At 39.3% G+C, this 27,700-nt stretch overlaps 1 protein-coding gene and 1 long non-coding RNA gene across 3 annotated transcripts; one reads left to right on the forward strand and one right to left on the reverse strand.

Annotated features, from left to right (window-relative positions):
* The first annotated feature begins 1,239 nt into the window (after nucleotides 1–1,239).
* On the forward strand, nucleotides 1,240–21,724 carry LOC124284238. The gene is made up of 3 exons (XR_006900506.1): nucleotides 1,240–1,322; nucleotides 18,342–18,346; nucleotides 21,713–21,724. It is a non-coding gene; the product is annotated as an uncharacterized LOC124284238 (long non-coding RNA).
* LOC124284234 (deoxycytidylate deaminase-like) lies at nucleotides 1,264–27,271 on the reverse strand. Of its 2 annotated transcripts, none has more exons than XM_046720301.1 (5): nucleotides 27,199–27,271; nucleotides 6,701–6,833; nucleotides 6,309–6,441; nucleotides 3,142–3,355; nucleotides 1,264–2,975 (listed from the first exon to the last, which is right to left on the reverse strand). In XM_046720301.1, exons 1-5 carry the CDS (start codon nucleotides 27,240–27,242, stop codon nucleotides 2,894–2,896), a joined length of 606 nt encoding a protein of 201 aa, XP_046576257.1. In that variant the 5' UTR covers nucleotides 27,243–27,271; the 3' UTR covers nucleotides 1,264–2,893. The 2 variants fall into 2 exon arrangements, with proteins under 2 accessions (XP_046576257.1, XP_046576258.1); XM_046720302.1 differs by lacking the exon at nucleotides 27,199–27,271 and adding an exon at nucleotides 17,220–17,254.
* Between the last annotated feature and the right edge of the window lie 429 nt (nucleotides 27,272–27,700).

A 27,700-nucleotide genomic window follows, 5' to 3' on the forward strand; every position in this document is an offset into this window, starting at 1 on the left:
ATCTCGTTTTTGTATATGTATAACATTGTCATCTTGGGAACCAATAAACACATTTTGGGAAATAAAAATCCCAAAACTGATTGAAAAGACACATTTCCGAACATTGTTTCCAGTAGAAATTATTTTAAAGCAGATCTATCCTTTATACAATTTGTCATGTTACAGTTATCCGTTCACAAGTTTAATTTTACTTACACATTTACTCACAGTTTACAAAAACCTTCGAAACGTAAACCAATTCATTCATTTTCACAGCAGTTGTTGTCCTTTACACCAAATGGAATTTGATTCTGATGATAGTCAACACTAGGTATTATGCAAGTGATAAAATATGGGTTATTAGTAAATTCTAATGGATTCGTTTACGCTATGAAGATATAAGTAATATGAACTAAGGTTCATATAGAATTTTAACCACTTTAAACATACACTATTATTATCATAAAACAAACACGTCAAGGTTGTGAAAGTTTAGATCATTCTAAACAAAATGTTAGTGTAAGACTGTGGTCATCACGAGATGGCAGAACGAATTATGAATCTGGATTACTAATCGGTTTCATGGCAAATGTTTAGCAAGTGCTCAAATCTCGTTTGGAACAAACATCATGTTTATCTCATTACAAGTGATAAGTGGCATGTCAATCAGGCCACAATATGAATAAACATGCAAACTAAATCAGCAATACCAAATTCAAAAGGTTTTCTCTTAAAGTCATTTGTTACAACGATCAAAGAAAAATGAAGATCGAAAGTAGTTCCCACTGAATATTTTATTTCAAATCGATGTATTGATCAACTCCAAGATCTTCAGGAAATTGTATTCTCTTGACTTGACCCTAACACATGACGTTATACTATTGAATACGGTTTCATGTCGACCAGTGGACAAGGAAGGGAGGAACACAGTGGGGACATCAACCTGTCTGTACTGGTGAATCTCAAGTCGATATTGTGCGTTGTCTTGGTGAAAATGCATCAAGATTCAGAGAGACTATAAAATATCCTGAGGACAAAGAGGGATCCCAACATTTTTCCAGAAGTAGTTCTCTCCACGTGGAGTAGCATCCTACACAACTAATATTTTGCTAACAAGTGGTTGCATGTCGAGAATACTCTCTGCTTATGACCAGGTCATTTCTTGTGCATGAAAAATGCCTCGAGAGAACTTTTGTGCAACTCGTGTATGACCAGTCGTTGCGGTTGATGAGATATTGATCTCGCTTTTCCAAGAACTGAAAGGAAAACTAAAAAAAACCTAGGGCACGTTAGATCATGTTTATTGTTGGCAGTAAGATACAGCCCCAGTCTTTCTAAGAAATGTATGCTAAAGTAGAATGAAACTAGGCCTCTGTTTCTTACAGTTCTCAGAAATGGTGAAGGCATTCCTGCTGACACACAATAAAACATGAGATTTATATTGATGTTACAAGAAAAGGGTCATAGTAGTAATTGGGAATAAACAGCAAGTGTGCTGACAACAGAGTGAGTGAGTGACATTAGGTTTACACCGCACTCAGCAATATTACCGCTACATGGCCGTTTCACAATACAACCGGCTGTACCTGTTTCATATTTAGATCAATGCATTAAAGATTCAGAGTGACACAGAAGCCTTGTACAACCCCAATAAGTAAAATCAAGACAATATGTAAAAACTAACGCAATATGTAACAACTTAACGCAAAACGTAAATATATACGCAATATGTAAAAGATGATTTTACATATTGGGGTTGTACAGGCCTCTCCACGTGACTGTTTGACGAGTGGGATGATTTCAGCAGAACCTGAAAAGGATGAACTTTCTAAAACACATTATGCACAATTGGTAAAATAGTTGTATGCGAAGGGGTTTTTTCAAAACAATTGTCAAGTGTATAAAAAGATCACTCTCTGATATACAAATTGTATTAGTACATGTCTGAACAGGTGAATTGTTTATCTCAAGTCAATATCGAGCGTTGTCTTGACTATAAACTATCCTGAGGACTAAGTCGGATAACAACAATTTTCCAGAAGTAGTTCCCTCCATGTCGAGTAGCATCCCGCAAGTTCCAGCTGCAGCTTTACCAGTGGGTCAGGAATTGAGTCACCTTTCCGCTAACACCTGGTGTTATCAGTCACCCTTCAGTGGTCCATGCGTTATATTCACAGTTATTTTGCCTTTAAACCAAAAGCATTTGTCTCCGAGGATAAGAAAGACTTGGTATTATTTTGCATCGACATATTAAATTAGTGTGAAGTTGACACCAAATGATGTTATTGTTTTGCAGTCCTTTTAATAATCATAAATATCTTGTTCTCTGCGCGATATGACACAGATCCGTTCTGTACAATAGTGAAATATTCCTACTGGGAATCATGCAGGAAGCATGAATGCCATAAGTCCTCTTGTGCTCTGACATAATGGCCGTATATGGTAGCTATCTCCATTGATTTTGCATTTGAACAATTGAACAGTCTTTGCATTTGATTATTACGGTTACCATACGTGATATCTCAATTTTACAAACATGTCAGGTCTTGCCTTGATAATGTAAGTAAAGAAATGTAACTGCATCTCCCCGTGACCGTGGTATATACGATATTGTGTTGAAAGTGGCATTAAACCCAAATTATTTATTCACTCCCACCCCGTGCCTTATACGACAGCAGGTTAGAGCCTACCGCAAGCAGTTCATTTAAACGATGAACTGGTAATTATGAAAAAGATGATTAAGATAGAGGTTCACATGCAAGTCCACGTTTATTATGAATTTGAACAGCAAATTATATTCTTAAATACGACTTAATTTCTGGAAATCACTAGTTATGAGTAATATTCCCCCGTTTGATGGCATTATGTGACTACAAGAAAATACATCCTGATCCTTCAACTCTTCTCTTTTTTTTCAACTCCTGGAGGCCAACTGATCGACGTCCGCATCTGCGTGAAACTTTATCGCGATTGTGTCCAAGCTTCCACAATATGGTCTGAAACACAAATGTATTCATGAAAGGTGGAAGCTGATTGCTGTCATGATATTCAAAGATTCATACGCGACCTTTCGTCTGTCAGGATTGCGTTTCTTTACGCAAGAGCGATTGTATTCGCCTCCACAGAATACATGTTTGGAAGAACAAGGAGCGAGCCACTCACCTGTAGTCTACTTTAGCCATTTTGAGAAGTTTCTTTGAAGCTTTCACTTCGACCTTGTTCTTTTTCTCATCTGACAAAAAGACCACTTCTCGGATTCCTGACTGGATGATCATCTGGGTGCAGTTGTTGCAGGGGAACAAGGTCACGTAAATCGTGCAGCCTTTCAAGTCAGCAGAGAACCTGTTCAGTATGGCGTTCATCTCAGCATGGCAGACTGGACGTAGGACATGAAAAGAAGTGTTACCTGTTACAGGAATCCACTTAATCCGGTATCTCATCACTACCTCCATGTTATGAGATCAGGTGACATGTGATTGTCAACACGGCAGTATTTCAGCCCGTTGTCACATGTATTAAGAAATTACTGTTATCCGGAACTGAATCTGTACCTATCCTCTAAATCCTACTCTGATATCATTAATTAAATTTAAGATATCAACAATTCTTTTCAAGATATTAATTTAATCCATTTAGCGATGTTATGACTTTTATTGTCTCGATAAATGTCTCTATTTGAGATTCATTTCAAGATATCTTCAATTATATTTAAGATGTCTCTATTTTCATTCAAGATATCTTGACAACGATTTAAGAAATCAGTATTTGTTAATAAATGTGAAAGCGGCTCGCCATACGCCCTGATAGTGTGGCTCACTGCTTATGATTTTATTCCATGGTTTGAGTGATCCAGAGCGAGTAAAACTGTTGCCACAAAATATTGTCACTCGCTACGTTCATGTAGACTCAATTGGTAAATATATCCTTGTCATGAAGTATATGAGAAAAGTTTTGATTGATATTTTCCAGAGATTCCCCTCTGAGATGCCCCTATATTACAGGTTGTGGCAACCTTTGTAATATAAGACTATATAATGTTAAACTTAATGCTTCAATCAGAGCACAGGTTAATCAGAATCGTAACACACTTGTTTATGCTAATAAGAATAAAGATGTTTATTCAGCTGTTTATTAAATGTGCCATAATATATTCCATACCATAAAGATGTTTAAGATGTTAATATATTCATAGCTGTTTATGTAAATATTCTGTTAATGTTGCCATATCATAAAGATGTTTATTTCCGCTGTTTATGTTAATATCATACCATAAAGATGTTTATTCCGCTGTTAATGTTAATATCATACCATAAAGATGTTTATGTTAATATTCATAAAGATGTTTATGTTAATATCATACCATTAAGATGTTTTATTCCGATGTTAATGTTAATATCATATCATAAAGATGTTTAGATGTTTATGTTAATCCGCCATGTTTATTCAGATGTTTTAATATCATACCATAAAGATGTTTATTCCGCAATTAATGTTAATGCCATTTATGTTAATATCATACCATAAAGATGATGTTTATTCCGCTGTTAATGTTAATATCATACCATAAAGATGTTTATTCTGCTGTTTATGTTAATATCATACCATGTTTAAGATGTTTATTTATTATGCTGCTGTTAATGTTAATATCATACCATAAAGATGTTTATTCAGCTGTTTATGTTAATATCATACCATAAAGATGTTTATTCCGCTGTTAATGTTAATATCATACCATAAAGATGTTTAGATGTTTATGTTAATATCATACCATAAAGATGTTTATTCTGATGTTAATGTTAATATCATACCATAAAGATGTTTATTCCGCTGTTAATGTTAATATCATACCATAAAGATGTTTATTCAGATGTTTATGTAAATATCTTACCATAAAGATGTTTATTCCGCTGTTAATGTTAATATCATACCATAAAGATGTTTATAATACCATGCCATAAAGATGTTTATTGATGTTATGTTAATATCATACCATAAGTTAATAGATTACCATATGTATATTTCGCAATTAATGTTAATATCATGCCATAAAGATGTTTATTCCGCTGCATATGTTTATCATACCATAATGTTTATTCATACCATACCATAAAAATGTTTATTCCGCAATTAATGTTAATATCATACCATAAAGATGTTTATTCCGCTCCTTATGTTAATATCATACCATAAAGATGTTTATTCTTCTGTTAATGTTGATATCATACCATAAAGATGTTTATTCCGCTGTTTATGTTAATATCATACCATAAAAGATGTTTATTCTGCTGTTTATGCTAATATCTTACCATAAAAATGATTATTCATCTGATAATCTTAATATCATGTCATAAAGATGTTTATTCCGCTGTTTATGCTAATATCATACCATGAAATTTTTTATTCTGCTGTTAATGCTAATATCTTACAATGAAAATGATTATTCAGCTGGTAATGTTAATGTCATACCATAAAGATGTTTATTCAGATGTTTATGTTAATATCATACCATAAAAATGTTAATTCTGCTGTCAATATTAATATCATACCATAAAAATGTTTATTCGGGTGTTAATGCTAATATCTTCCCATAAAGAAGTTTATTCTGCTGTTAATGTTAATATCATACCATAAAGATGTTTATTCGCTGTTAATGTTAATATCATTAATGTGTATTCTAATATCATACCATAAAAGATGTTTATTCCGCTCATTATGTTAATATCATACCTTAAAAATGTTTATTCCGCTGTTAATGTAAATATCAAGCCATAAAGATGTTTATTATTACCCGCATACCATAAAGATGTTTATTCTGCTGTTAATGTTAATGTTTATGTTAATATCATACCATTAAAGATGTTTATTCCGCTGTTAATGTTAATATCATACCATAAAGATGTTTATTCCGCTCCTTATGTTAATATCATACCATAAAGATGTTTATTCCGCTGTTTATGTTAATATCATACCATAAAACTGTTTATTCTGCTGTTTATGCTAATATCATACCATACAGATTTTTATTTCGCTGCTTATGTTTATATCAAACCATAAAACTGTTTATTCTGCTGTCAATGTTAATATCATACCATAAAGAAGTTCATTCTTCTGTTAATGTTGATATCATACCATAAAGATGTTTATTCCGCTGTTTATGTTAATATCATACCATAAAAGTGTTTATTCTGATGTTTATGCTAATATCATACCATAAATATTTTTATTTCGCTGCTTATGTTTATATCAAACCATAAAACTGTTTATTCTGCTGTTAATGTTAATATCATACCATAAAGATGTTTATTTTGCTGCTTATGTTTATATCATACCATAAAGATGTTTATCCCGGTGTAAACCTTCTCCCTTGCCCCACGGTAACATGTCGTCACTGCAGCGATCGGGCATTCCGTTGTAACCAGTGCCAACGAGCCGTTTATCTTTGTTCACAATACACGCTCCAACCTGTAACAGGAACTACAGCTGTGGTGACTAATAATAATGTCTTTGAAAACTTGCTGGTTAAATTTTGCACAATATGTCTGTCTGTCTGTCTGTCTGTCGGTCGGTCGGTCGGTAGGTAGATGGGTGCATGCGTGGATGGATACATCGATGTGAAAAATGTATATACTAAAACATTTGGCTCTTTTATAAGTGCAGCTGTCTCCTCCACTCTCCATCTCTCTCTCCTACACTCTGTCTCTGTCTTCTCAACATTGTTCACCTGTGTTTTGGGGTCTTTGCTTCTCTTTGCACAGACCAGTGCTATGGCCATGAAGTACGTCTCCCACTCAATGTAGTCCTCCCTCTTCTTATTCTCCATCCTGACATCTTCACCGTCATCACTCTCGCTGTCACTGAAGTACAAGTGTTATTTGTGGTACAGATCACGGATGTTGTCTCCACTAAGTCAAACTGCCGAGTGTCGTGTACCTGACACTATACTTATACGTCGAATATACACAAAGCTTGCTCTAACCCCTCAAAAGTGTAATAAGAAAAGTAAGGCCATTAACTGTTCTAGTTAAATGTATATTCGTTTTTAGGCCAACGGCCCATGTACATCTTTGAACATTAATATATGATATAGTGAAAGTGACAATGATTGTACTTTGCGGAGAGACAAACAGTATTTAACATATTTTGCTACATTTAGAATAATTTCATGATCTTTACTGCATACTAGTAACTTATAAGAATAAGAAGTAGGGTTATCGGAAAATCAAGATGGTATATATGTACTCATTATCAAATTATACATTGGGCAGACAAACAAAAAGTGTATAACATCTTCAACTACATTATCATTACAAATCTTCAGTCCAGTTCATTTATTCACTAAAACCACTCACAGTGGTACATAGCACAGATATGCAGTGATACATAATGTAATATTGATATTGATACGAGGCAATATCGTTGAGGTTTTGATAGGTTGACATAAGTACATGTAATGTACATAGCACAGATATGCAGTGATTCATAATGTAATATTGATATTGATACGAGGCAATATCGTTGAGGTTTTGATAGGTTGACATAAGGACAGGTAATGTACATAGTACAGATATGCAGTGATTCATAATGTAATATTGATATTGATACGAGGCAATATCGTTGAGGTTTTGATAGGTTGACATAAGTACATGTAATGTACATAGCACAGATATGCAGTGATTCATCATGTAATATTGATATTGATACGAGGCAATATCGTTGAGGTTTTGATAGGTTGACATAAGTACATGTAATGTACATAGCACAGATATGCAGTGATTCATCATGTAATATTGATATTGATACGAGGCAATATCGTTGAGGTTTTGATAGGTTGACATAAGTACATGTAATGTACATAGTACAGATATGCAGTGATTCATCATGTAATATTGATATTGATACGAGGCAATATCGTTGAGGTTTTGATAGGTTGACATAAGTACATGTAATGTACATAGCACAGATATGCAGTGATTCATAATGTAATATTGATATTGATACGAGGCAATATCGTTGAGGTTTTGATAGGTTGACATAAGTACATGTAATGTACATAGTACAGATATGCAGTGATTCATAATGTAATATTGATATTGATACGAGGTTGACATAAGTACAATATCGATTGAGGATTCATAATGTAATATTGATAGATATGAGGCAATATCGTTGAGGTTTTGATAGGTTGACATAAGTACATGTAATGTACATAGTACAGATATGCAGTGATTCATAATGTAATATTGATATTGATACGAGGCAATATCGTTGAGGTTTTGATAGGTTGACATAAGTACATGTAATGTACATAGTACAGATATGCAGTGATACATAAAGTAATATCATTGAAGTTTTGAAAGGGTTACATAAATACATGTAATGTATTTGCTTAAGTTATCAACACGTGTGTAATTTCCTTCCATAAAAAGACTATGCAGTTTAAAGTAATTGGGTCTTGTACAACAATACTTTGGTAATAACTTATTTCTATCTGCTAACAAAGAATTAGACTAAATAATATAGTGGTACTCTTCACCCACTTCACCCGAGTTACACATCAGACACTTTTGATCCTTAAATGGCACGTGATGCCAGCGTCCTACTTCGACAGGTAGCCTGGTATTCAAAAGCGGTTGTAAAATTCTATCTGGTAATAAAATGTAGTCTTTAGCACCAAAAAATGGTTTTATACAGTCATATCTTTTACCTTTATACGATAAATATTTTTCATATTGCCATTGTGTTATAAACTGATCTGTTAGAATTTGTTCAACTTTACAGAGGAGCCAGTTCCTATTAACACAATTCTGATTATACCAGATATATGATTAACCACAATCGTCTAAAACAGATTTAACACAATGTAGCCAGGCTGGCTGGTATTCAGTACAATTGTCAACTGTTAATAATTTAGTGTACACTTTAAGTGTAAGTTTATTTTGGTTTTCATTACCTAAAATTTTACACCAATAGGATAATACTCATTGTTTGACAATAATACTTGAAGGCGGGCGTCCTGTCACGCCGTATAACATATAAGACGGGGTACTTTTACATAGATGAAGCACCTTCTTAATAAACAATATTGGTACAACCATATGGTCGAATGCTTTAAAAAGACATTGTAGATTTCTTGCTTTAGCTAACAACCAAAATATTGCTTCCAGGCTTTGTTCTCCTCAAGATTTAATAGCAGCATTATATTTCCGATTATGGAAATTCGTTCAAAGGTATAAGTAGAGAAAACCGGAGTCAAATTGGAATTGTTAACGGATTACGACATGCATAGGTTTATCGAGAAAGGGATGTGTGGCGTGGTCACGATGGTCTCCAAGTGCTACGCCAAAGCCAACAACAAATATGTCAAAGGCTATGATTCGAGTAAACCCGCCAATCATCTCCTCTATCTCGACGCGAACAACCTGTACGGCTTGGCGATGAGCCAGCATCTGTCCACCGGGGGGTTTGAGTGGCTGGATAACACCCATTTTAACCCGAAGAACATTATGACCATCCCCGAAAACTTCGAGATTGGCTACGTATTCGAAGTGGACTTGGACTATCCCGCGGAACTCCGCGCTGCCCACAACAGTTATCCGCTGGCCCCCGAATGGTTAAAAGTGGACCAAGACTGGATGTCGGACTTCATTGTTGATGGTAAACGTGAGACCCATTCTGTCGATCGTTTTTCGGGCGTCACTATTTCTTGGGCGTACTGGTGCCCGAACAAACCATCGGCTAAGAGGTGGTTCCACGGTAGATGCGTTCCAGCGCCTTGACCACTTAGTTCGAATCTTTGGTCGTCAAGGGCTCGGCTTCCTTGTAGCGATTGGCGACATCCACGACGGTCAGAGAGTACTTGTACGTTTTGCGTCTCACCCTGTCGTGCGGGAGAAACAGGAGGTCGGCTTGATGGACGCTATTGGGCGTCGAAATGTCGAATCTTCCCTCGCTCCCTGCCAAATTAAAAAAATGACCGTCGAAGAAATGGACAAGCTGTCCGAGAGATACGAAGCCAGACTCGGCGCCGAAATGACAAAACCATAGGATCGGCCATGACGCAAATCTAAGTCGGCATCGCGTCGTACTTCCTGCCCATTCCACCGTAACGTCGTCTGTACATGTGCAGGGACTTCGAGAAAGATCCGTTCATTGACCACGCGTTGAGCTCCGTCAGCTGCGACATGTTCCACCGGTACGGTATGCTGCTGGCTCCTCTGACCGCGGCTATTATCACAATATAAACAATAATATAAGCATCGACGATGGAGGAGGAACCTGTTCTGGAAGTGAATCAGGAAGTGATTAAGACCGTCACCCAAAAAAAGAATCTTCCAAAAGTAGCCGCCGGTCGCAAAGGTTGGTTGTCTAAAAAATACATAGTCGGGCATAAACCCTCTACGCCATAGCGGCGGCGAGCATCACCGTCGTTACAGCATTGTTGTACAAATTCAATGTGATTTTAATGCCCGTATATGGACAGTAACTGATCTGTGTGAAATAAACCACGCTCTCGGCCGACATTCTGGATTCACCGACCAAGACATGGAGTATATAAACACTAGATCATATTTCAACGATATGAACATTAGTATGTTTTTCAAAGAGACCAGGTCTTCGAAGGACACGTTACCCCCAAATACATTTTGGAACATGTTATTAGATTTGTGTAAATCATCCTCCATGTTTGTTGTAAATGGCCGTGTGGGCAAGGACAGTGGCGTTGTGAACTTACATGCTGAGACAGGAGTGTTGTAGACTATGTGCTGGCATCACATGATTCATCAATTGTAATTAAAGATTTTCAGGTGATTGATTACTCAGTTTGCTACAGTGACGTTCATAAACCTTTGTGCATCATGTTTGGAAATGCCATTGTAAAAATTGTTGATGATTATATAGAAAATGTCGAAAATGTACTGTCAGATTAGCCAAAGAGATTTGATCCAGTTAAGTCACGTGGCTTTGTAAATTGCATCGATACCTCATACCGAGAGCCCGTGAAGCCGTGACCCTTCGTGTATCGTTCTAGATGTCACTGACAAGCTCGGTCAGGTCTTTTTACAAGCTGCTACGCAGGTATTTGGCCGAAGAAATGTTAGTAAAGGCCGTAATTTATGTAGAAAATCTGATTCATGCCAATGGTATAAGAAAGATTGCGACCACGCCCTTAATGTGTGGGAGAAACTGGGCTAAAGGGACAGCCAGGTGTTAGAGAAGCACGTGCATAAGTGCCGACAAAGTTATTGCTTCATTAACCTGTGCTGTGCCGTCTCCATCCTTTCTCGCACACCCGGCTGTCCCTTTCTCTGCACTCCTCCCTCGTAACAAATAGTGAACTGTGTCAATATTTTAATGATAGTTTGTTAAACAACTTTTTTAAATTTAGGACATAAATTCTGCAAACAAATCACAGAGTTGGTCTGATATTTTGATTATGATCAGCGTTTCATTGAGTATGCGTTTTTTGGCGTACTCGGTTTGCGCGTGCCATTTCCGCTTCGATTTTGGCTGCGTTTAATGCCGCATTCAACATTCATAATTGGGAGAAGAGATAATTGCTCCCCAAAAATGCTAGGGCGTTGATGATTGCCCCACCGAGCATCATCAGGATCTCGGCCATTTTTGTTATATGTATTGCAATATTTATATTTTAATATGTTTTCAGGACTATGTATTTTTTTAGCCAACCAACCTTTGCGACCGGCAGCTACTTTTGGGGGATTCTTTTTTCGGGCGACGGTCTTAATCACTTCCTGATTCACTTCCAGAACAGGTTCCTCCTAAGGTTGTTCCAGAACAGGTTCCTCCTCCATCATCGATGCTTATGTTATTGTTTATATTGTGATAATAGCCGCGGTCAGAGGAGCCAGCAGCATACCGTACCGGTTCAACATATCTCAGCTGACGAAGCTCAACGCGTGGTCAATGAAAGGATCTTTCTCGAGGTCCTCGCACATGTACAGACGACGTTCAGATGGAATGGGAAGGAAGTACGACGCGATGCCGACGTAGATTTGCGTCATGGCCGATCCTATGGTTTTTGTCATTTCGGCGCCGAGTCTGGCTTCGTATCTCTCGGACAGCTTGTCCATTTCATCGACGGTCATTTTTAATTTGGCAGGGAGCGAGGTTCCCACCGAAGTAGTGTTTGGCTTTGCCGCCGACAGCCAGCGCCACCAGTCTCTCCCTCTTGGTGTCATTTTTGTTATCCATCATTTGCTCGAGCATTTCGTTGCATTCCATCTTATAATATTGCAAACAATTTTTATCTAATCAAATAATATCACACACACGCGAAACACAGCGATAGGAAAGTCAAGACGCCATGAAAATTTCGAACATGGGAAAATTTTGCTTACGCTATGCTTAAATTTGCTAAAGTTTTGCTATAAATTTGCTTAAGTTTTGCTATAAATTTGCTTAAGCTAGATGATTTTATACGCTACGTGTTGGTCCGTTTTCATGAGGAGTTTGGCGTGTTTTGATTTTCGGCGAGCGGTTTTTTCACGCGGTTGCGTTCTTGTCTAGTGGGGATGACGTTGTATTCTTGCAAGCATTCCTCAAACGAATCCCTGTCCTTGCAGTGAAACAGTGTGACCCATCGCGTCTGCTCCCTCAAGTCTTTGAGCACTGAGTCACAGCGCGAGGCATTTGAATATCAAATATTTTTGATGGAAAAATTCTTAATAGATGGCTTGCACGAATGTTCCATTGTCTATATTAAGCTCAGCATCCATTATATCGTACAAATATAAATTTCATTTACCCACGGTTTGAGCTTTTTTGGTGATTTGGATGGTGACCCCCTCGCTGCCGTTATCAGTGTGGCGCCCGCTGACGTGAAGTCGATCATCGTCTATGGATTGCATGTCCAACCACAGCACGTACTTGGTCGTCGGGTATTGTCCTAGCGACACATAGGCGAGACCGAGTTCCTTCAAGATCGAGTTGATTTCCGGTGGACACTTGAACGCTGGTAAATTTTCGATCTCGTCCCACTGGTGGTAGGCTCGCATGCCTTGGCTAAAGAGCTGGTTGGGCACGCCCTCGACAGTCACTTCCACTTTCGTGATCTCGGGGTTCCAGTATTTTTCGCTGACTCTTGCAAAAGGCGAAAATTCTTCAACCGGTAGGATCAAAATGGCTTTCAATGACTGAGCTGGCATGTTCAGATTGATATGCCACAGTGTAATGCTCTTGTCCGCGACAATTTCCGATGGCACAGCACCCGATCGTACAGGATGGTCAGCTTTCCCGAACACTGGCTGTGAATCTGTCGAGCCAATTCCGGATTCGTCACCTTGTTGAACTCCAACGAAATATTGGCCTTATGCTTTCTTGCCATCGCGGTGAGATCGGCTTGTTCAAAAGCATACCCTATGAGTCGATGGACACTCGATACAATACCATAAGGCAAAAAGAAAATATCGCTCCTGTTTATAGCTCACCTTAGAACAAGCCCAAAAGTCACATGTTTCAAAGCAAACCTAAAGACATACCTTTTCTCTTTGTTTTACAAGTGACTCCTAAATTCTATCTTGTCTGCGCTATGAGCATGCTGTCGGTGTGGATTTAGCACACAACAAATGGACAAATTATTATTATTATAAAACTCGGCAGGACAAACTCCCTGGTACTCCATATTTTCCTGTTCGCTCACGGTTCTCCAGATGTCCATGTAACTGAAAAACACATCGCTGTCGTCGATGCTGAGGATTTCGTTGCGACTGATTTTAATGGTCGTTTTTTTCACGATGGCGCAAACCATGTTCTCCACGAATTCTCGTTTAGCTTCACTGAATTCCAAACTGATCTGGAAAGCGGGCGAGCCGTCACCAGAACGATAATGTCGTTCTCACCCATATTAGGAAAGCGCACCAGCAGGGTTTGGTTCTCGTCGATCGTGCTTGGATTGTTGGTAATGGTCACGGATATAGCTTTCATCCATAATGCAACATTATATATATTATAAAAGTATAATAATATATCTTTAATAAATAAAAAATAATGCCCGAAGGTGGTGAAGATATTCCCATGGACGATTTAGGGCGTGAGAGAACCTCATTGCTCGATGATGTTGATGAGGTTGACAATGACTAAGGCGATAGCCTGTTAAAAACGACCGTAAATGATTATTACGATACCATAAGGCAAAAAGAAAATATTGCTCCTGTTTATAGCGATTATGACAGGTTCGAAATCGATCATTAAGGGTACTGCTGCTGAAAGATGCTCCAGACGTCGATATCATGCATTCCCGTACAAGAAAACCTCTCGCCTTGTCCACGATGGCCAGTCGCCATGGCAATCACTTTATCCGCGACCGATTAAATATAGTCGGCTATTGACAAAATATGAGTGGGAAGTTTGACAAGGCTTTACGAGAGGCAAACACTGAGCTCGATGTTTTGGCAAGTAAAGTCGGTTGAGACGATTTGAGAGACGTGCCACAACGCGCTCAAGAAGCGTCAAAAGACATCGAAAATATATTGGCCACCTACCGGAACAAACCCTTACCCGGTTTTGAAATTACCATTCGGGAACTGCGAGGGCTAGACAAAGCCATGCAAACCATTCACGGATCACTCTCATGGACAACATGCCCAAACTGGACGCACTTGACGAGTACATCACATGTGAAAAAACGAAACTCCGCCAAGCGGAGGATGAGTCCAGCCGACGACAGATCGAGGATCGATTGCGCAACTTGAGTGACGAGAGACAGACCCGATTGGAAACTGCGTCCTCCTTCTGAGAAGTTCTTGGATCCCAGATCACGCGCATTCGCGATACCATCGACTGAGACCTGCACGAGGACACAACATTGGCCGAAAGGCTTAAAACGTTATTCCGGGAACAAGGGGTTACCATCGGCAGCTTTCTGATGGCTCTGGGCTTTATTATATCGACCCTGGTCTTAGCGCTGATGGGCGGCGGAGGCGGTGGCACGCCATCAACAGCCCCACCAAAAAAGTGGCGGTAGCAATGCCAGAGACTGGATAAAAAAAAAACTCAAATCACTCGGGTAAGCCTTGGTGAAACTGGCCGGCAAAGCAGCATCTTGGGTAGCATTGTTTCCAGGTTTTTAGGCTTCTTATCGAAAACAGTCACATGGTTGGTCAAAACCTGTGGACGCTCGTCGTCGCCATGGCCAGTCTGGTTTTTGACATACTTTGTACAAAAATTTAGGGGGGGGGAGGAGGGGTCATTCACATTGTACATGCTTCAAGGTCACAAGATCAAACCCCAGATGAGTTTGTCCTACTTAATGTCCCTACTAAAATGAGTTTGCATTTGTACAAGTAATATTTTCCCAATAATATGAACAAGTCAAAAACAGAGCAAGTAAAAACATCTTTCTTACAGCCAAAAATTATCAGTTTTATAGTGATGTTGAGATTATGGATGTGGTCACAACCTTCTGTTCACCATGACAAAAAATTGACCAAAAGGTTTGCACAAATTCACATTCCCATAACTAGTGACAAATAGATTCCTTTTCTTCATTACAGAATGAACATAAGTCAGAATCTTTTTTTTTTAAGAAACTTATTGGTAGTTAAAATTCTATTGAGTATCCTGTACAGGAACCATCTCAGTTTGTGTCTTGTGTTGATTTAAACGACTTTAGGAAAATACAGTTCTAGTCAAGACCACACTGAAAATCCTCTTGTCACTTTAACTGTGACTCTTGGTGTCATATTTGAAGAACAGCGGACATAGTAATAGGCTTCTGAGTCTTATCAATTGAAAGTAACAAACGCGTAATTGGTGTATTTCCTGCACATTGTCCAGTGTTTTCTTTCACAATTGACAAGCCAGCAAAATATTTTCTTATACAGCTAATGACACCATAGTATTCTAAAAAAGATACATTCAGTTGATACCTTTCATTAAAATCAACTAGAGACAGATAACTGCCGTTTTCATCAACATGATCACAAATCTGAGAGATACCCCTTTGAAACCACCCTTCATAAAAATAGTTTTCTTATCAATAACAATATTGCTATTATAAACTATATCATCAGACAAGAAATCTTCAAGATTATCAGGTTTAATTTTGAAAAATCTTAAAAAGCAATGAAACAATCAATCCAGAAGGTATTTTTCAGATTTCTGACAGTATTTTTTCAACAATTCTTTGCCATGCTTATTAAATTCACTACATTTACAATAACTAGCATTTAAAATATATTTCCACTTGGGATCTTTAGTAACTAGTTTTCTCATCCAAGTCACCTTCAAATCTTTGACATATTCAAATATATTAATCATACCCCATAATAATAATAATAATAATAGGTGAAGTCCTTCACCAAGTCTGCCCAGAGTCGGTCTTTTGTGGAGAAGCTTTCTGAGAAGCCATTGCATCGTGTGTACATGCAGTGTGTTGAACAGAATAGCAATCCCACCGACTCCTTAAGCTTCGCCTGCATGAAGTCGGCTGGTCTTAAATGTGAGACTGAGGGCTTCCTTTTTGCTGCTCAGGACCAGTCACTTCCTACTCGCAATCGCCTTAATGTGATTCTTAAAGAAAATATCAATATGAAATGTCGACTTTGCAATGAATTCAGTGAGACTGTCCAACACCTTGTCAGTGGATGCCCTTCCTTGGCACAAACAGCATATCTTAAACGACATAATGGCATTGCTCGTTGCTTTTACTACCGTCTCCGACATGCCTGTGGCTTGGACTCCGAGGTCCATCCATGGTACGACCCTGAACATGTCGAGGGCGTCATGGAAAATGATGCGTTCAAACGTCTGTGGAATAGGCCCATATACATCCTCAGAAGAATTCCAGCCAACAAACCTGATGTTGTCCTTTTGATAAAGCCAATGAATTTATTTATATCATTGAATTTTCTGTCCCTTTTGACAGCAATGTGATTGGCAAGATTAAGTAAAGCATGATAAATATGCGGACCTCGCCTTTGAAATGTCTCGCTGGCATTCCAAGTACACTGTCGCCAGGCTCCCCATTGTTCTCGGTGCCCTTGGCTTGGTACCTCCTGATCTCTTGGCGCAGATCAGGAGAGTGCCCGGGTTCTCCAGCGGGAGTACAGGCCTTCTGACACTCTGGGTAATGCAGAAGGCTGCAGTGTTTGGGAGCCTTCATATTCTCCGGAAAGTTCTTGGTGGGTTCGACTAGGCAGCGTTTCCTGGGAGAAGTCCCATTCGCTGTCTGGGCTGCGTGTAGAGGGGGGCAAGGGCCCTGAGCTGATGATGAGCCTTACCAGCCTGACTGTGCCAGGATCAACCGAACCCTCTCTGCTGCATACTATCTTTAATCTGTAAAATAATAATAATAATATTAATAATAAGGGCCTGATGATGTACGCCTCTCCGTGGTGGGCCTAGGTAAGGGAATTATATTCCCTGAACTAAACGTACATCACCCAGTTAGGGCTGACCCCCCGAAGCTGGTTTTTCACTGGGTTACCGACAAACAAGGAGCAAACCATCTTTTAACTCCGCAGCCCAGTCAGCCTTCCTCCGGTAGTGACACCAACCACACTGGAGATGAGACTTGCCCAAGGGGGAAGGCACACAACCCGACCAAGAATATCTTGGTCAAACCACCTTAAAACCACACTACTTGAGTGTGCGAGAGCGACAGGATGGCCTGAAAATCCACGTATTCAATGGCAAGTCGCTGAAGCTGCATTGGGACAATGCCATGCCCATGTATGCTTACCTGATGGAGCAAAATCTCCGAGATCAATTCCGGCGGCTTAAAAATATCATGCCCCGTGAGCCAGTTCAACCCACAACTGGTGCCCGTCAGGAACCTTTGCTCAAGTGGCAGCAGACCTAAAACTTCTAATGGACGTCCGTGTCAACCTCTTTCCTCTTGCTGATGGAAACTCTTCCGGCATAGAGCCAATTGGCCCCGAAATTTCGGATGCTCACTCTTCCTTTTCCTCAGTTGCAGATCTTTCCGAAAATCCTGTGTATATTTTGTTTCAGTCTATTAATGCTGAAATATGTGACATACCTTTAGAAAAACGGAGGCCAATTCAACAAACAAATGTATCTTTTCCCAAACATAAAATTAATTTATTAAATGACATTATTTCTATGAAACTTTCTGCGGACTGTTCATTACATGAAGTTAATTGTTGTGTCTATTCTGCCGCTCGAACCTTGGAGGAAATTCACAGTTTCCAAGGAAAAAATATCAAACACTAAGAACAATACACCAAAGAAAAACCGGTTTCAAGTAAAACTAACGGAAACTAGAAAATACATTTCCTGGATAGAGCTGTGCCTGAAACTAAGATCACCAGGGAGTCCAATGTCAAAACGGCAAAAGACAATTTGGAGAAAATTAAAATTACAATACAAGACAACAAAAGAAAAGGTACTTCTCCAAATTGTCGATTCCCTTAAGGCCAAAATAAAAGTTTGGACTGAAAGAAAGAAAAAATGGGAAAATAAAAATAAATTCATCAAACAAAATAAACTTTTTAGAAATAATGAAAAACACTTCTACAGGCAACTGAAAACAAGCAGTGATGGTGAGCATGATAAACGACCTTCCATGGATGCCAATGAAAGGTTCTGGAAACAGTTGTGGTCTATACCCGGCGACTGTAACCTGGAGGCACCATGGGTCCGTGATTATGACCATGCAATGCATGAGAAAGTAAATAGGTCGTTTGTCTGTTACATCTCACCATATTGCCTGAAAAGTGTCATCAAAAAGTCCAAATCTAATACAGCTCCAGGGCCTGATGGCATTCGAAACCGGTATTGGAAACTGTTCCCCTGTGTCCAAACACCATTACTACACTGTTTCAATACTCTCGTGGACACAGGTGATGTTCCTCCATGGTTCTGCAAAGGTCGCACAATACTTCTCCCCAAGAAAGGAGACTTGACTGATCCCAAAAACTTCCACCCTATCACGTTTGAATACACAATACAAAATATTCACAGGGTGTTTGACAAACCTCGTGTCATCTTACTGCTCTTCCAATGATATAATTTACAGAGAGCAGAAGGGAGCAAGAAAGGGATGTTGGGGGTGCAAGGATCAACTTCTTGTACAGAAAATGATTTTGGAAGAGGTTAAAACATATCACCGCAACCTCTCCATGTGCTGGATTGACTACAAAAAATCATACGACTCTGTCCCTCACGAATGGATTCTGAAGTCTCTTCATTGTATTGACCTCCCTGAGCGACTACTTGATTTACTCAAGTCTTTAATGAGTTGCTGGTCGACTCAACTTGAGATGTACTCGCAAGGGCAGGTGCAGACTTCGGAATCTATTCCAATCAGAAGGGGAATATTTCAGGGGGATTCCTTTAGTCCTTTGCTTTTTCGTCTGTCTTTAAATCCTTTGAGCTTTCTGCTCAATAAAGAGGAGGGTTACCATCCCGGACCTCCTCAGCACAGATACCCAACACCTCTTACTCATCTCCTTTACATGGATGACATCGAGCTCCTTGCCAAAGGAGATTCCAATGTGAAAGAGCAGGTTCTCCTTGTCGAGTCCTTTTCTAATGATATTGGCATGACATTTGGACTCGACAAATGTAATACTCTTCATTTGAAACGTGGCAAGGTAACTAATGATGGATCGGTCAAGTTACAAGGGGGAGGAGTTATTGAGCATCTTGTGGAAGATCAGGCCTACACCTATCTTGGAATGCAAGTTCGAGACAAGCTCCAGAATGCCCAGATTCAAGACAAACTTCGGGCCGAGTACAAATCTCGTTTAAAGAAAATCTGGAGCTCAGAGCTAAATGCTCGAAACAAGGTCAAAGCCACCAATAATTTTGCTGTGCCAGTCCTTTCCTATTCCTTTGGAGTAGTTGATTGGACAAAACAAGACATCTAGAGTCTTGACCGTCTGACCAGAAGGATCATGTCTGATAACAGAGCCCACCACCCTCGTTCCTCTCTTAACCATTTATACATGCCAATCAATTCTGGAGGTCCGGGTTTGATTAATGTGGAGGCTCTTCATGATAGAATTCTATTGTGTACTTTTGCACATATTTATTTATCGGATGATCCTCTAGTGGTGCATGTGAAGACTCATGATGAAAGCAAGGAATTCCACAGCTATTTTTAGCGTGTCAAGGTTGTTGGACAGAATCTGAGATTTGAGGTTGATTTTGTTGATGGCGATGTACTGCTGGACGGTACAGTGATGGGAGTAAACCAGGTGAAGTCCTTCACCAAGTCTGCCCAGAGTCGGTCTTTTGTGGAGAAGCTTTCTGAGAAGCCATTGCATCGTGTGTACATGCAGTGTGTTGAACAGAATAGCAATCCCACCGACTCCTTCGCCTGCATGAAGTCGGCTGGTCTTAAATGTGAAACTGAGGGCTTCCTTTTTGCTGCTCAGGACCAGTCACTTCCTACTCGCAATCGCCAAAATGCGATTCTTAAAGAAAATATCAATATGAAATGTCGACTTTGCAATGAATTCAGTGAGACTGTCCAACACCTTGTCAGTGGATGCCCTTCCTTGGCACAAACAGCATATCTTAAACGACCTGATGGCATGGCTCGTTGCTTTTACTACCGTCTCCGCCATGTCTTCGGCTTGGACTCCGAGGTCCATCCATGGTACGACCCTGAACATGTCGAGGGCGTCATGGAAAATGATGCGTTCAAACGTCTGTGGAATAGGCCCATATACATCCTCAGAAGAATTCCAGCCAACAAACCTGATCTTGTCCTTTTTGATAAAGCCAATGAATTTATTTATATCATTGAATTTTCTGTCCCTTTTGACAGCAATGTGATTGGCAAGATTCAGGAAAAGCATAATAAATATGCGGACCTCGACTTTGAAATGTCTCGCTGGCATCCCAAGTACACTGTCGCCAGGCTCCCCATTGTTCTCGGTGCCTTTGGCTTGGTACCTCCTGATCTCTTGGCGCAGATCAGGAGAGTGCCCGGGATCTCCACCGGGAGTACAGCCCTTCTGACAGTCTAGGTAATGCAGAAGGCTGCAGTGTTTGGGGGCCTTCATATTCTCCGGAAAGTTCTTGGTGGGTTCGACTAGGCAGCGTTTCCTGGGAGAAGTCCCATTCGCTGTCTGGGCTGCGTGTAGAATGGACAAGGGCCCTGAGCTGATGATGAGCCTTACCAGCCTGACTGTGCCAGGATCACCCGAGCCCTCTCTGCTGCATACTATCTTTAATCTGTAAAACATAATAATAAATGTGAACTTATAATGCGCCTTTTCCATGCACAAGGCCCATGCTCAAAGCGCTAACAAAGTGGGTGGATAATATACATATATACAATGAGGGACTTGTAGCTAGTCATAATGCAGTGATAACAGATGAGTCTTGAGAAGTCGTTTGAAGGAATTAAAGTCAACTGCTGATTTAATGATGATAGGGAGGGAGTTCGCGAGTAGAGGGGCAGAGCTGGCAAATCCACCCTCCTTAACTGGTCTACAGATTGTTTCTCTCTTTATTCTGTCAGGTTTTTGACTCCATACACAATAAAATAACATTTTGTGAGGTTCCTTAAGAAAAACACCAGGAGGATTAGGTAGAGTTAAAAAAAGATAATTAAGTTTAGGAATAACTAACGATTTGATCACAGCAATCTGTCCAAGTGAGGTTAAGATTCTGTTTATCCACTCATTCATCAGCTGTTTTAATTAAAAATGTTTTGAGCTAAACTTGACTTGACATAAATATTTTGTTTCAAAGGATTTTTTTCCATAGTAACTTCCTTGCGGTGTCCATTTGTTAGGAAACCTAAACATAGACAATTGTATTCAGCTTAAAGATACACACACGAACGGACGCACGCAAGCACACACACATCACAGGACCAAAAGCCGGATAGTACACCACTGAAATATACGTAAATACAGCAGGAAATACGTGCTATGACCGGATTTACGTATGTTCCCAGATATTTCCTAACTTTGGGCATATATTTCATACAAATCTATACCTTTGAAACATGCTCATCTGTACATTTTCGTATGCACAAGTACCTCGTTCATGCATGCCCTGACCGGATTGTCAGATATTTCCAAACATGAATTGCAAAACAGATACCCCAGTAAATACATGACCATACAGTATTTCCTATGCATTCCTTACGGACTGGTTCCCGGTCAGTTTTTCAGCTTCAACTGAACACGTAACAATTCAGCTCCGCCCTTTCTGAGAACTGTAAGCAAACAGTGGCTTACTTTCACTTTGCTTTTGCTCACAGTTAGTAAGATTAGAACTATATCTAACTTTTAATTCTTGGAAAGCAAATATCAATATCTTATCAGCTGTATCGACAGTCGACTGATGCGTGATATGGTCGTACGCGAGGTACACGTTCCGGTGAATAGAAGCAAAAAGCCGTTCCACATCCAGAAGACATCTATACTTATAGCAGAGTCAATTGTACAATTGTGACTGTCATGAGTATATATTTGTTTCAGCAGTATTACAGCTGTACGATGTTGTCTGTAAACAAATCTAGTCTGGACCAGACAAGGCAGTGATTGGCACTATGCGATAGGACGATGACCGAGCATGTGTTTATGGAATTGCTGGTCATAAGTAGAGTGTTCTCGCCATACAACCACTTGTTTGCAAAATATTAGTCGTATGATGTCCCGTCTGTGTTAGTTTTATGTTCCCTCACCCTTCCTTGTCCACTGGTCGATATGGAACTGTTTATTCAACAGCATAACTTTATGTTGTAGGGTAATGTCATTTCTTTTATCCCATCGCAAACAACAAATACCTTTCCGCATATAGAAAGTAAGCTACTACGAAAACATTAAAACATACGTAAGCAAGGGTGGCATATAAGGACACTTTATTTCTTATCATCCCTCTTGTAAAGGGGGGTAAATAGTCCGAAAGTCGGCCAGTTTGTTGATCTAATTAAACACCTGGCTCACCTCATTTTCACCGGTGGCTGACCTTGTACTGTGTGACCGTGGGACAAAATAATGTTATGTCATACCGAAACGTCGGCCTTCTAAGGCGTGTCAAAACAACATGGCAAGGGAGGAGCCGACAGACTCCACGCACCACTGACTGGTTACAATGGGATTAAAATGTTGTTAGTCACGTGGGTTATACAGAAAACGGGAGCGACAAAAAAGCGAATTCAGCATTTAGTCAGTTTTGAACAGTAAAACACTAAACTGTAAAAGGAATTATAAAATTACAATTATCAATACACCCCATGTACAAATTTGAGCGAAATTAGCATTTGTCATTTGTGAACAGCAAAGCACTAATGGAATTAGAATATTTAAACAGTATCAATTCCCTTAATGTACAAAATTGACATGATAACAAAAATACTGGATCTGCACCGGACTAATCATGGACACTTTACTTTACACTTAACTTTATTAAATGAGATACCGCATCAGTAAATTGCATGAGGGGGAGGTCACCATTAGCCAGTCGGAGCTTCAGCTGCTGGAGACAAGAGTCAGTGTTCTGGTACTTGGCCTACCCCCAATAGTTGTTTGAATAGGTAACTCGTCTAATCTAAGCTAACATAAATATCTCCTAAACTCCCAGTTTCTAATATTCATGATATAATTTTCCGTATCAATACACGATTATAAATGGAGATAATATTTTAACCTATCAGATGTACTTCTGTTGTCAAACATTTCCTGCATATTCTATTCATGTATCGTTACTAAAATAACATTATAAACATATCCACATAACCAATATCCTGAAACAGCCATGCATCACCAAATCCGAAAATGAAGAGTAATTGCCTTACACCACTTGTGCATGTTGTTCTGCCAGATTCATCGTGTTGTTTCATTAAAAGATAACTCTGCCGGGGTTACCTACTATTATCCATCCTTAAATAATGGCACCAAAACGTAACACATTTAACATGATAATCTACATACAATTGATATCTACCACACTCCGCCAAAACAGCATTATTAGAAGCATATTTGCTAACCACTAGCACAACCTTACAGAAATTAGTATAAAATGATTCTAGCACTGGATATCTCTGAAATCCCCTGAGCTCGGCTCCATACAATAACACAGGTTTAGTTTTAATGTCAAACAATTGAATGAAATATTAGCTGGCAATCGCGGGAACTTAATACATACCCTTTTGATGAAAATTAGACCCTTATTACCTTTTAATAGCTAACGTATCTACACACTTTGACCAAGACAATCTATTTGAGAACAAAATACCCAAATAATTTTAAGTAGTAACCTTTAGCTGAGGGCCGCTAAAGAACCATTTTGCATAATGTCTTAATATACCACCATTTCTAAAGACCATGACTTCTTTTTATCTAAATTAACCTGAAGACCCCACTTTTTGCAGAAACTATCAAGAATATCTATCTTCCGCTGCAAACCAATGACACTATCATCGACTAAACACAAATCATCCGCATGTAATAATAACATTATTTCTATAAATTCTTGGCCGACTGATACACCTCTTGGAGTAGAAGATTCTATCATGCTCTGAAGTTCTAACATAAACATGGAAAATAACAATGTATTAATAATACACCCTTGACGAACACCACTTAATGAATCAAAGAACTCTGAAACTGAAACTTTAACTGCACACCGAATTTTAGAACACATTTTCTTTAAAAGAACTTCATTCTTCATTATAGAATACCAAAGAATGAGTGCTATGTAGTTTACGGTCATTTCCCCACCAAGTCTATTCCCCACTTACCATTTCCCCAACCCGGACAAAACCCCACCCAAATATATATCTGGCCGATCATTTCCCCACTATATCATATTATATATATACGAATTAATGAACAAGAAGTAGTGTAAAATACATTTCATTCTTTAATATTCAGGCGGATTTTCTTGATAAACTTCATCTTTCTGTAGTAGCAGGGTTTAACCATCATAATATATATAGTACCCATTGAAACATATCAATGATGTAAACGCAGTGTTGCAACACGTTTTTAATAACCATCCATAGACAGATTAACCTGCTATGGTTACGGAGGACATGACAGAGGAAGAACTTGAACAGTCGCTTTGTTTGATTGCAGTATGATTGCCCATGGTTGTGGCTATAACAGACGTGATTCAGTTTTGCCCATGGTTGTGGCTATAACAGACGAGATTCAGTTTTGCTCATGGTTGTGGCTATAACAGACGTGATTCAGTTTTGCTCATGGTTGTGGCTATAACAGACGTGATTCAGTTTTGCTCATGGTTGTGGCTATAACAGACGTGATTCAGTTTTGCCCATGGTTGTGGCTATAATAGACGTGATTCAGTTTTGCTCATGGTTGTGGCTATAACAGACGTGATTCAGTTTTGCTCATGGTTGTGGCTATAACAGACGGGATTCAGTTTTGCTCATGGTTGTGGCTATAACAGACGTGATTCAGTTTTGCTCATGGTTGTGGCTATAACAGACGTGATTCAGTTTTGCCCATGGTTGTGGCTATAACAGACGTGATTGAGTTTTGCTCATGGTTGTGGCTATAACAGACGTGATTCAGTTTTGCTCATGGTTGTGGCTATAACAGACGTGATTCAGTTTTGCTCATGGTTGTGGCTATAACAGACGTGATTCAGTTTTGCTCATGGTTGTGGCTATAACAGACGTGATTCAGTTTTGCCCATGGTTGTGGCTATAACAAACGTGATTCAGTTTTGCCCATGGTTGTGGCTATAACAGACGTGATTCAGTTTTGCTCATGGTTGTGGCTATAACAGACGTGATTCAGTTTTGCTCATGGTTGTGGCTATAACAGACGTGATTCAGTTTTGCTCATGGTTGTGGCTATAACAGACGAGATTCAGTTTTGCTCATGGTTGTGGCTATAACAGACGTGATTCAGTTTTGCTCATGGTTGTGGCTATAACAGACGTGATTCAGTTTTGCCCATGGTTGTGGCTATAACAAACGTGATTCAGTTTTGCCCATGGTTGTGGCTATAACAGACGTGATTCAGTTTTGCCATGGTTGTGGCTATAACAGACGTGATTCAGTTTTGCTCATGGTTGTGGATTTATAACAGACGTGATTCAGTTTTGCTCATGGTTGTGGCTATAACAGACGTGATTCAGTTTTGCTCATGGTTGTGGCTATAACAGACGTGATTCAGTTTTGCTCATGGTTGTGGCTATAACAGACGAGATTCAGTTTTGCTCATGGTTGTGGCTATAACAGACGTGATTCAGTTTTGCTCATGGTTGTGGCCAAAACAAACGTATTTCAGAATTGCTGTTTGGTTTCGTGAAACAAGGTAGACTTTAAAACATTTGACTGCACTGTTAGTTACCGATATATCTCGAAGACATACATACACATACGTTTATGTTTTTCTTCTAACGGTTGTCAATGCAGTTGTCTGTCTTATGACAGGTTTTGTGAGAAAATACCGCACTTTTACTGTTGTACCCAACCAGCTAGCCTCTGAAATGAACATATTTTACAGAAAAAAAAATTTTAAATAAAAATAAAATACAATAAAAAGACTTTCTTCATTCCTGAAACTGTGGTAATCTAGACTTGCCTCACATTCTAGACTTGCATGGGCTACATTGGGTATGTTTTTTTCAGGGTCTGTATGACAGACTATTACTGTTGGTGCGACAGCGTGGTTACAAGGAATGCCAGGCAGTCCTGTGACACGAGGAACACGCCGGTTGGAGTATGTTTTTTATTCTTTCACCCTAGGTTACGAAAGCCAAGAAGCAGATAGCTACATATGTACAAGGGACAACAACATAGTGGTAAGATAAGAAATCAAGAAAAGAGGGAATCGAGGTTTAGTAATGCACAAGTGGAAGCCAGAAGGAATGAAGAGTACTGAAGGGAAACACGAACTAGACCTAATAGCTATAAGATCTTTTAGATGGAGATTCTCATGAACCTGCCCCCAGAGAGAGACTGACCGATAGAGACAAACAGTCGATCGGTGGTGGTATTGACACGAGAGGGCCTGTTCATGTTTATGACGGATGTTAAAGTGTTCATGACAGAGTAGTAGATAGTGAGGATGTTTCTGATATCGAACGTATTGAATATTCAGTGAATTCAGTGATGTGTTAGCAGTCGATGGATCGAACTTTCCACACTCAGTGTTTACGAATGAAAAGGTATAGGGTCTTGATTATTGGCATGGTATTTTACATACAAAATACAATTACATGGTCAAAGTGATGTATGTGGTATTATGAGAAAGTACTGAATCTCATACACTACTGAATAAACATCACACTCACCTCTGATCGAATTGTACCCGGTAACACTGTTTTCCTGAAGCCATCCTAATACGTGGTCTGTCATCAAGTAGGGGCAAACCCAAGGTATGATAACCAACCCAGACTAAGCCAGTTATATAACCAACATTTATTATCTGTCTATGAAACGATGATGACACCAGGTCTTCATGAACAGGTGAGCGACCGTCATAAACCAAATCACCGCGAATGGTGATCACAATGGACGGTGCATACCTTTTAGGTACCGTTCATAATTTATGGCTTAAAAAAATATGGTTGTTGGGGGTGGGGTGGGGTGATTTTATACATGACATGCAGGGGGGTCACTTACTTTGTCGAGATCAAATGGTAATTTAGTTTAACTGTATGACGTGTGTTACAGTGTGGTGGGAATAGGTAGAAAGCATGCAAGGTGGTATGAAGAGGCTAGTGTGGCAAGAAAAGCATGCGAGGTGTGAGTTTTGATTATATTAGGCAGAGTGCAAGGGTTGGTGAGTGCAGT

This window comes from Haliotis rubra, unplaced genomic scaffold (assembly GCF_003918875.1).
Source record: "Haliotis rubra isolate DU_JTF1 unplaced genomic scaffold, ASM391887v1 Scf331, whole genome shotgun sequence".
Lineage (NCBI taxonomy): Eukaryota > Metazoa > Mollusca > Gastropoda > Lepetellida > Haliotidae > Haliotis > Haliotis rubra.